At 39.1% G+C, this 11,792-nt stretch overlaps 1 protein-coding gene across 1 annotated transcript in view; it reads left to right on the forward strand.

Moving 5' to 3' along the window:
* Positions 1 to 9,940, forward strand: part of gucy1a2 (guanylate cyclase 1, soluble, alpha 2) — a 36,974-nt gene extending 27,034 nt beyond the window's left edge. Inside the window, 3 exon segments of the mRNA XM_082180008.1 lie at positions 1,956 to 2,099; positions 6,037 to 6,191; positions 8,452 to 9,940. Coding sequence (XP_082036134.1) covers positions 1,956 to 2,099; positions 6,037 to 6,191; positions 8,452 to 8,662 — 510 coding nt within the window. The 3' untranslated portion in view covers positions 8,663 to 9,940.
* Positions 9,941 to 11,792: the final 1,852 nt, after the last annotated feature.

Consider the following 11,792-nt stretch of genomic DNA (forward strand, 5'->3'; position numbering starts at 1 on the left):
ATAAAAGAAAACAAAAACCTTAGCGCACGCACTCACACACATTCACACGCACCATACGGACACGCACGCCCGCACACACACACAAGCTCTCACTATCCCCGCCCATCACAGATAGACATTCATATATATATACACACAAATAACATGACACATATCGATGCTAAATCTGAAAAGCTAGAAACATAGACAAGTATTCTGAAGATGTGTTAACAAAGCAGTTCGGAACAGAGGAAAAGACGTAAGCGAACGAATGGATGCTGGAAGGCTGTTCCAGTCACGAGGGGCTCTAACACAGAAAGCATATTTCCCAATTTCTCTCTTAACTCTAGGGACAGTAAAGAAGATCTGTTCATTGTGACGAAGGCTATATTGTGAACTGTAAGGCACTAAATATTGCGATAAATAATATGGATATTGAAAGTAAATACATTTAAAAATGAGCTGAAGCCAATGGTATTGTCTTCTGGCTGAGGGTGCAAGCCAGGACAGCTGTTCATACATCACACAATGATGTGTCCTATAGGGGCAGCGAAGGACGAATCGGCACAGGCTGTTGTATACCACATCAAGAGCATGTAAACAAGTGGCAGTAGTATTGGCATATATAATATCTGCATAGTCCAGAATAGGTAGCAACAACTATGACAATTGTATCTTATCAGACAATAACTAGGCTACTCAAGATTTTGCTTTAGTATCATTTTCGGGACAATTAGGGTCGGATTCGGGATTCGGGAACAGCTTAGATTTCGGGACTGTCCCGAATGTTTTGGGACGTCTGGTCTCCCTAATTACACTGCTTCCTGATATCACGTGCACAAACACATATAACCTATATTTATATATATATAACAGTTATGTCCGGTGGAACGATGTATTAATGAACTTCAGATTGGATTGTGTTGGTAATAGACACTTATCTAACGCTAAAAGATGTTTCGCCTCTAACAAGTGCTGTCGATCTTCTCTCTGATCTGATGGTGTGTGTGAAACACTTGAGTTTTGCCACAGACTCGTTCCAGCAACTAGAACACACCTGATGCTTTTCCAAGCGTCTCCATACTTGACAAAACCGCGGAAAACTACTTTTAAACAGGAAATATGTATGCACATATTTACAGCGGGTGTATTCGCACGGGATTAGGATCACCTGAGGTCATTTTCCCAGACCTTTGTACTGAAGGTAAAAGTCGCCGTAATGATCACTGAGATGAGACATTCGTACGGGACTAAAATCCCAGAGAAGCTCTGGTAATTATTACTTTACCCCTCCTCTCCATGTTAAACTAGTCCCGTCCGAATATGGCTTAAGATAATTAATGTGGTTCAGATAACATAATATTTTGAGTTTCTATTAATAAAACCAATTTCCTTCATTGTATTAACTCAAAAAATTGTATTTCAATGAACTAAAAATTTTACTAAAAGTTTTTTACAGTGTAGGGCATTAATCTGGAAAACTGCTTACAGGCATATGTGACCCTGGACCACAGAACCGGTCTCGAGTCGCACGGGTATATCTGTGGCAATAGCCAACAATACATTGTATGGGTCAAAATTATCCATTTTTCTTTTATGCCAAAAATCATGAGGATATTAAGTAAAGATCATGTTCCATGAAGATATTTTGTAAATTTCCTACTGTAAATATATAACGCATGTATGTGTGTGAGTGAATGCTGCACAATCGCCAACATAAATGAACAACTTTAAAGGAGATTTTCTCAATGTTTCGATTTTTTTGCACCCTCAGATTCCAGATTTACAATAGTTGTATCTCGACCAATATTGTCCTATCATAACAAACCACACATCAATGGAAAGCTTAATTATTCAGCTTTCATATGATGTATAAAGCTCAATTTCAACAAACTGACCCATGTGACTGGTTGTGTGGTCCAGGGTCACATATGTGTGTGTGTGTGTGTACTGTAAAAGCTGCTCTCTCTCCACAGATCGAGACGATAGGTGATGCGTACTGCGTGGCGGGCGGCTTGCACAGGAAGATCGACAGTCACGCCAAGCCAATCGCACTCATGGCCCTGAAGATGATGGAGCTGTCCGGGGAAGTGCTCACGCCTGATGGGAAGCCAATCAAGGTGAACCAGTGCTGATGTTTCGGAAGCTAGTCAAGTCTTCTTTATTTATATACAATACAGACCGTTTCAAAGGAGCTTCACAGAAAGCTGAACTAACACAATAGTGTTGTCATTACTGAGCTGACGTCAGTTCAGTATGGCTAAGTTATTCTACTGTACAATTTTTTTGCAGTATGCATACTGTGCCTAGTGTACAATTCTCTGTTTCTATTAAAATACCCATTAGACACACTTATTTGCGGTATAATAATATGTTGAGTAATGCTAGCTCACACAAGGTGGGATACAATATCCCATAATGCAATGCACATGACTTAATCCTTCCTTTTGACTTCGTTCTTGACTGAATATTTGATCAACCTGCCAAAACTTTTTTATTATTTATTGTATTAAGATTGCCACACACACACACACACACACACGAAAAAAAAAAAAAAATATATATATATATATTTGAGTTTTCTAAGATTTGTTTCTGATGACTGGACAACACTAAATTAAACATGCAACGAAGTCATGTGACCAAAAAAGTGTCGATTTTTGTGTGTGTGTAGCAGATCTAGTGTGGATTCAGGGATGTGAGTCGCATTGAAGTGACTCAATAGGGTTTCAAGGGATGCATTCATGTTTCTGATGTCGTTAAGCTGTTGCTGCTTGGTTAAAACGCGCTTGTCTATTAGCATTTGTTCATTGTGCATGATGGCGGAGCCTAACGGTGGCACACTTGTGTGTGTGTGTGGTTGTGTTAAGGATCTTGTGTTTAAACTCACTGTGGCGACGGAGTGAGAGTGGAATCTGGTCGCCATGGAGACGGCGGAACACTCCAAGTGCTTGGCGCTAATTGATTGCTACATTGTTGCTCTTTTCTCCCATTTAGAGGGAGTCAACGAGCGAATCGGTGTGTGTGTGTGTGTGTGTGTTTAGAAGCATCTCTGGGTATGTTGTGCCACGTCTATATTGTAACAAATGCAGCAATGATTGTGTTTGTTTGTTTATTTGGTAACACTTTACGCTACCTGAGTTAACAATACTTCTTCAACATTTATTAATATTAGTTCATATTAATTTCAACATTTACTAATACATTATTAAAATCAAAGGTTGTATTTGTTAACATTAGTTAATGCACTGTGAACTAACATGAACAAATAATGAACAGCTGTATATTCATCAAATAAATGAGAGATTAATAAATGATTAATAAATGCTGTATTGCTCAATATTAGTTCATGTTAGTTAATACAATCACTAATATTAACTAATAAACCTTATTGTAAAGTGTTACCGTTTAGGTAAACATAGTAAATAGTACAACATTGTTGCATGCATTGGTTTTCTTAAGAGCCTCTACTGTAGTCTAGTCTGTTACGTGATTGACAGCACTGTCGGCGCGACAACAAGGCCATGAATAATATCAGGGTCGTCGCCGCCGGAGACCATGCATCATCATTAAATGTGAGTGTGTGTATATTGGTGGACTCTCTGTGACACGAGGGCGGCAGTAATAAGATGCCCTTTCGATAACACCGCTGTTTATGAGCGGTTCGTAATGGGCCTTTATGTGGGATTCTCAAAGCCACTGTCAGTGACATTAGATTCATTAAATCCTGGCGATTAAGCAGATCTGCTGTGATCTGTCCTATTCCGTCCTGAGTTTGATTGACAGCTGTCAGTCACACGCTGCTGCCCTCGTGAATTCTTTTTCAGCACTTGGTGTGTGTGTGTGTACGTGTGTCTTGCACTCTTGACAGTATTGGCTCTTCTCTAGAGTTTCCATGGCGATGCTAGTGTGTGTTAGGTTGTTAAAGGTACACACACACACACACACACACACACACACTCATATCAGCTCTGTTACAAAAGCCAGATATCATTTTAAGGCATCATAGGCTGTTAAAAAAGATTAGCTGCGAAATGATGATGCTTTATTAGATATCTTATTTTAGCCAAAACATAAAGCAGTATTGCATGTATTCTTCATGGATAATGCAATCCCAGAATGCATTGCGACGAATGAAAGCATGCATGTGAGGAGTTCGCCCCTTTGCGTGTGTTGCTAATACTTCAAAATATGCACAATCAATACATACCATAGACAAATATTAGTTGGAATATTTTATTTTTAATTGCATTGAAATTCTTTTTTGATAATACTGTTTGGTATTGAATGAAATGTATGTATTATCAGCAGTTCTCTTTGTTGAGAGAAATCTGGACTATGTGTATCATTTAATACTGAGAAATATTGATACAAATAGAATAATAATCGAATCTTTGCCCAATATTCCTTGTTCAGTTTGCCTAATCAAAGCTAAAAATGAGCTGAAGCAACACAATTGTTGAACATTTTATCACAACTCAGTTTTATTGTGTTCAGTGCACTTAAACTAATTTTTGTACTGAATTAATGGTAGAGCTGCACGATTCATCGTTAAAAGATCGCAATCTCGATTCAAACACCCACATAATCTTATGTAAGGGTTAATGCCCTTCGAGGTGTCCATTGTCAGGTATTAATGGACAACGGCGAGGCGTGAACCGTCCGACGCGCAGCGGAGGTTCATTAATACCTGACAATGGACACCTCGAAGGGCATTAACCCGCTTATACCATGGTCACTTGCCAAATAACACATTTTTAAAACATTAGTTTATATTTTAATTAGTTTTACAATCGAAATCTAAAGTTTTTACAAACAATAACTTGGTTTCCCTGGTTACGCCTGACGGTTTATTTAGCAACCGGAGATATTTATAGTCCGCTCAGCTCGTAGAACCCTTCAGTTTACTGCCTGTTGCTATGGTTACTCACAGCTGATGTAGCCAGCGCATTTATTTATTAATTTCGAACAGTAAACAGTCAGTTTCACCAGAACTCCTTTACTAGGTGTCCTCTATCACTTTTTTAATGGACACGCTGCAGCCAATCAGAATCGAGTATTCACCCAGACCATGGTATAATCCTAAATAACTATGATTCGCCTTTGATAAGATCACAGCAGAACATTCAGATCTGCGTTCTGATCCAGAGAACGCAGTTGTTCAACCACACAGTATCATTATTTCTGTTACACATATTCAAATCTCAGATCTCAGAACTACTTGGATTAAAGTTTATAGTTTGTACGTAAACACTGATGTCTACAGTAGCGATCAAAGTAAAGAAAATCATCTTTTAAAAGTAACTTATAAATAAATAACAAGTGCATCGATTACAATGTTACACCAGTAGGTGGCGACAAGTGACTGTTAAAAAATGTATTTGTCATTGAATCATTAATTTAAGAGATTAGTTCAAAAACGCTGATGCAATCAGTAATGAAACAAGTGAAGTGAGTCATTGAATCATTTATTCAACCGATTATTTTAAAGAATTCAGTCAAATTAATTTAACACTTGATGAACTAAATGTTGAGGTTATGTGATATTTATGCATTTTTGAGTAAAGACAAAGACCTGTTAGTGTTTAATGTTCAGTTATGTTGGTGTTGAGTTTGTGTTTTTGAAGATTGTGTGGTTATAATCGTGCTGAAGAGAAGAATTGAGGTTAGGATGGTTATAAACTAAATATCCATTTCTAAAATTAATGGTGCACATATGAACGGCACCACAAAGTCGTAAATACAAGTGGGAAACTCAGAACTTTATCTGATATTCCAAGTTTGGCGTGTGTACGTGAGAAAATATGGTGGACACAATAGATAACTATAAAACAATGAAACTATAAGTCGCATGTACACTATGCAATAGTATTGTGCATTTATGATAGAATATAGACCAATTTCTGAGTGAAAAAGGTCAATCCTACACACATTTTTTTCAGTGTATTTTATTTCTAATTGAAGAATTTTGCAACAGACTCTACAGCTGCATTGAAGCCATCTGTACTGCATAAAGTGCTATATAAATAAACTAGAGTTTTCTCTTCATCTGTGCAGCTGAGGATCGGCATCCACTCCGGCTCAGTTCTGGCTGGAGTCGTCGGAGTGATGATGCCTCGCTACTGTCTGTTTGGAAACAACGTCACGCTGGCCAGCAAGTTTGAGTCGGGCAGTCACCCGCGCTGCATCAACGTCAGCCCCAGCACATACCAGTGAGAACACACACACACACACACACACACACACACACACTCCACTGATGTGTGACTCTGCTGCAGTGGAGACAGTCACACCTGTTTATATGGCAACCTGCTTCTGTCGAGATCGTTAAGGATGATACTCTGCAGTCAAGTGCAGCTCTGAAGACCTGCTCACACACACACACACACACACACACACGTGTTTCAATATGCACCAATGAGCACCTGTTTTTTTAGACATCTACACTCAACATGAATAATTATGCATAGACGAACAAACACTCATGTGCACGCTTATACACACTCGACATCAAGCGCAGAGATAGACCCACACATGCACTCACTTATGTGCATATAAAACACACACACACACACACACACACACGTGCACGCTTACACACACTCAATATCAAGCACACAGGCACACCTATGTGCATATAAAACACACACACACGTGCACGCTTACACACACTCGACATCAAGCACACAGGCACACTTATATGCATATAAAACACACACACGTGTATGCTTACACTCGACATCAAGCACACATGCACACACTTATATGCATATTAAACACGCACACACACACATGTGAACGCTTACACACACTCGACAGAGAACATCCAAAATACAGTTTTGTGTTTATTTTATCGCACTCTCACCATGTGCATCTGTAGATTTCAATGGCGATACAAAACTTTAATGGCTGTTTTCTTCAAATTAGCAACACTTACATCAAACTTTACAGTTTTATCCCATCATTTACTCACCCTGAAGCCATCCTAGGTATACATGACTTTCTTCTTTCAGAAGAAAACAATCTGAGTTATATTAAATAATATCTTGGCTCTTCAGCTTTATAATGGCAGTGAATGATGGATGAGATTTTCAAGCCCAAAAAAGTGCATCCCTCCATCATAAAAGTGCATCTATCCATCATAAAAGTGCATCTATCCATCATAAAAGTGCATCCCTCCATCATAAAAGTGCATCCCTCCATCATAAGTGCATCCCTCCATCATAAAAGTGCATCCCTCCATCATAAGTGCATCCCTCCATCATAAAAGTGCATCTATCCATCATAAAAATGCATCTATCCATCATAAAAGTGCATCCCTCCATCATAAAAGTGCATCCCTCCATCATAAGTGCATCCCTCCATCATAAAAGTGCATCCCTCCATCATAAGTGCATCCCTCCATCATAAAAGTGCATCCCTCCATCATAAAAGTGCATCTATCCATCATAAAAGTGCATCCCTCCATCATAAAAGTGCATCCCTCCATCATAAGTGCATCCCTCCATCATAAAAGTGCATCCCTCCATCATAAAAGTGCATCTATCCATCATAAAAGTGCATCTATCATCATAAAAGTGCATCCATCCATCCATCATAAAAGTGCATCTATCCATCATAAAAGTGCATCCATCCATCCATCATAAAAGTGCATCCATCCATCAGAAAAGTGCATCTATCCATCAGAAAAGTGCATCTATCCATCATAAAAGTGCATCTATCCATCATAAAAGTGCATCCCTCCATCATAAGTGCATCCCTCCATCATAAAAGTGCATCCCTCCATCATAAAAGTGCATCTATCCATCATAAAAGTGCATCTATCATCATAAAAGTGCATCCATCCATCCATCATAAAAGTGCATCTATCCATCATAAAAGTGCATCCATCCATCCATCAGAAAAGTGCATCTATCCATCAGAAAAGTGCATCTATCCATCAGAAAAGTGCATCTATCCATCAGAAAAGTGCATCTATCCATCATAAAAGTGCATCCCTCCATCATAAAAGTGCATCCCTCCATCATAAAAGTGCATCTATCCATCATAAAAGTGCATCCATCCATCATAAAAGTGCATCTATCCATCATAAAAGTGCATCTATCCATCATAAAAGTGCTCCACACAGCTCCGGGGGGTTAATAAAGGCCTTCTGAAGTGAAGCAATGTGTTTTAGAAAATATCCATATTTAAAACTTTATAAACTACAATTACTGGCTTCTGGCAACTGCCGTACGCTTGTTCACGAGAGAGTCGAGTTTCGGCTGAAGGGTGACCTCTGACCCGACGTAAAAACCCATTGCTTTGTTTCAGAAGGCCTTTATTAACGCGTATCTAACCCTAACAGAAAACTTTTTGACTTTACAATTAAAACAAACATACATTATATTAGTTTTTCGATATGTAGTTTTTGTCAGATTTATCTCATGTTTATTTACTTTCTTTTCCATTTGTTTCCCCCTCGTTCCTCAGACTCCTGCGTGACGACCGCTCGTTCACCTTCATCCCTCGCTCCAGGCAGGAGCTTCCCGACAACTTCCCTAAAGAGATCCCGGGAATCTGCTATTTCCTGGAGGCGGGGAAATGCCAGAGCCACCCCTCCCTCACCAGCACTCGCTCCGCCCCCATCCGGAAAGTGTCCTATAACATTGGGACCATGTTTCTACGGGAGACTAGCCTCTGAGATGGCCCCGCCCATTCGCTAAGACATCACTTCCTGTAGACTAGTGTTGCCTGTGGCAACTTGTTGCCCCGCCTCTCGACCGGAGCGTTCGTCCTTAGAGGCCGGAACTCACATGAAAGGGGGCGGAGACAATTGGCCCCGCCCTTTAAAGGAGCCATGGATAATTGTGTTCTGAAAATACAATAAAACAAATATATATATATAGATATATATTTAAAATAAAGCCTTCTGCTCAACGGCATAGCCAAACAAAGACATTCATGGTGTACACACATGCAAATACTTCAGACAAACTCATGTAAACACACATACATTTCTTGCAGCATTGCAGGTTAATAGAATTCACATGGATAACTTGGTGCCTTTACCTCCTAAACACACACACACACGCACGCCACAAACACGCATTTATCTCTATCATTTTACACACACTGCCATTAACCGCTGTTAAATCCTTTGTGTGTGTGTATCCTCTATTAACCATTGTTAGATGTGTTTGTGTGTGTGTCCTACCATTAACCGCTGTTAGATTGTGTGTGTGTGTGTGTTTGTGGGCATTTTGTATGTGTGTGAATGTGCTCAGTTTGTTTCAGACATCTCACATCTGCGGCATGTTCTCATTTTAGCTTCTGTAATAAAGTCGCAGTTCTATGTATCAGAAACATAACTGCGTGAATGTGCACTGTTCACTTATTTAATCAACGCTCGCTTTTGCAATATAAGCTTTTCTGAAGCGTCATAAAATGCGAACGCATCTGTCGGCCTCGATGCAGGGTACATGCAGGGTACACGCAGGGTACATGCAGGGAAAGGGACGCAAATACTCCGAATACTGTTCAGTAAATTCGGACTGAATCCAGATGATTGAAGCAGTTTATAAGATGCACTTTGGCTAGATTAATTATTATTTGTATGTAAATGTGATTGTCATGCAAATTTTTATGCAAAAGTTTCTAATAGTTCTCAATAATCCGTTCTCGGTCACTATTTGACAGTTCATAGCTGATATTAAATGCAAACCGGTAAATCAGGAATCAGTTTTATGCGGCAGAAAGGCATGATGCAGATGGCAGATGTGTGAAACGGGCCGTGTGTGTGTGTGTGTGTGTGTGTGTGTGTGTGTGTGTGTGTGTGTGTGTGTGTGTGGATACAGTGTGAGGTCACAGGAAGGTATGTGGTAATGTCATCATTCATTTCGGTCACATTTGATTAATTCAAGATCACATCCAGACGTGTCAGTCATTTTTATCAGGATGCCAATAAAATCGATTCATTTAAGTTTTATGGTGTCAGACTGCTGTGTTAGTGCTCTCTTTAAATTGCTGTTTGTCTTTTCTTTTTTTAGAAAAAAAAGACCTGTATGACTTTCTTTATTCAGTACAACACAAAATAAGTGTTGTTGGTGTATGCGAATGAGATTAGAGGTCTATTCCTGACATGAGCGTCAGAAGGCTATATACATAGCACACAAATGATGACAGTTATGATATACTTTATGGTGCTGCTTGACTTTTCCTGGTCCCCATTAAACTGTATTGTACGGTAAAGCAGTGTGACCATTCGGCTAAATATCTCCTTTTGTTTTCCGCAGAAGAAGGAAAGTCATACGGGTTTGGAACGTAATGAGGGTGAGTAAATGATGAGAGAATGTTTTAGGGGTGAACTGTTCCTTTAAGAAAAGTAAAAGCACAAGGTAGTGTGTGTGTGACTGTGTGTCAGTACCTTTAGAGTTGAAGTGCACACTGTTGCATTTCTTCACCGGATGTGCACAGAGAACATCAGTCAGTCACACACCACTTGTGGACGTTTGGCTCAGATAAATGCAGTGAAAAGTTGTTCATGGTCCAGTCTTGTGCATTTTTATTCAGCTAAATTTGTCTTAGAAAAGGTTACTGTATGAGTATAAAGCATTAAAAGACATGTGATGCTACAGTGCTATTATCATGATTATGCGTTACATATATTACAATTATTATACAGTTAAGCACAAGCCAAATCAACAATGATATTTATGATATATCCTTTACATGCAATCTGCAAGCCATGACATCATTACTGTATGGCACAAGCTGATTGGCCTCTGCTGATCCTGCAGCCAATGAGATCGCTCGCTCAACATTTCAATAGTCTGGTTGGTTGTTGACTTGTAAGCTGAAGTTCCTCTGAGCCCCTCCTCCTCCCCAGCTCCACCTGTCTAGATCTGCTGTGGGATTTATGAATATTATTAATGCAGCAGCGGCATATCTTACATGATCACTGCAGTGTGTCTGTGTATCTGTATATACTGTACCTGTAATAACAGCAGTAATAATCAGCAGAAGCAGATCTAATCCGCCAAGACCAAATACAGTAACATTGCCATTTTCAATGCTAAAACTATCCTGAGTTGTCATGAATAAAAAACACATTTATGAAAGTCTTTGATAGCACAGTGAATTGTGTTAAAGGAACCGTATGTAAGATTGTGGCCAAAACTGGTACTGCAATCACTTTCAAATTACTGTACCCATACACAAAAGAAATATAGTTGAAATATATTTTCTGAATATATTTTGGAATATATGCAAATATTTGAAATTGGCCCAATAAATATATTTCACACTTAACATCATATATTTTTGTTATATTTCAGAATATATTTCAATGTATTTTTTTCTGTATGGGTCCCCAAAAGTGTCATATATTCCAAATACATTGAAATATATTCTGAAATATAACAAAAATATATGATGTTAAGTGTGAAATATATTTATTGGGCCAATTTCAAATATTTGCATATATTCCAAAATATATTCAGAAAATATATTTCAAATATATTTCTTTTGTGTATGGGTAGAGCGGTGTATCCCCTCCCCCTCCCCCCTGACTCGAGGTTGCCAGATAGGCTGCAGGATCCAGCAGGAACGTAGGCTGTCTTCAAATTTTTCTTCGTTTTCAGCCGACTCCATCTTTCAAAGGCATCTCCTATACAAATCCTTGTTTTATTTCGGACTTTGTCACGACGTATTTCGGATTCATAACGAGGTCTTTTAGGTTTCGTAACGTTAGACATTTTTTATCCGACACGTTTGTAGCTGCAGCTGTGGTAACTAGAGCAGAGCTGGCAACCCGGATGCCGAAACACTACTGA

Source organism: Leuciscus leuciscus, assembly GCF_965113295.1.
Source record: "Leuciscus leuciscus genome assembly, chromosome: 9".
In the NCBI taxonomy this organism is placed as follows: Eukaryota; Metazoa; Chordata; class Actinopteri; order Cypriniformes; family Leuciscidae; genus Leuciscus; species Leuciscus leuciscus.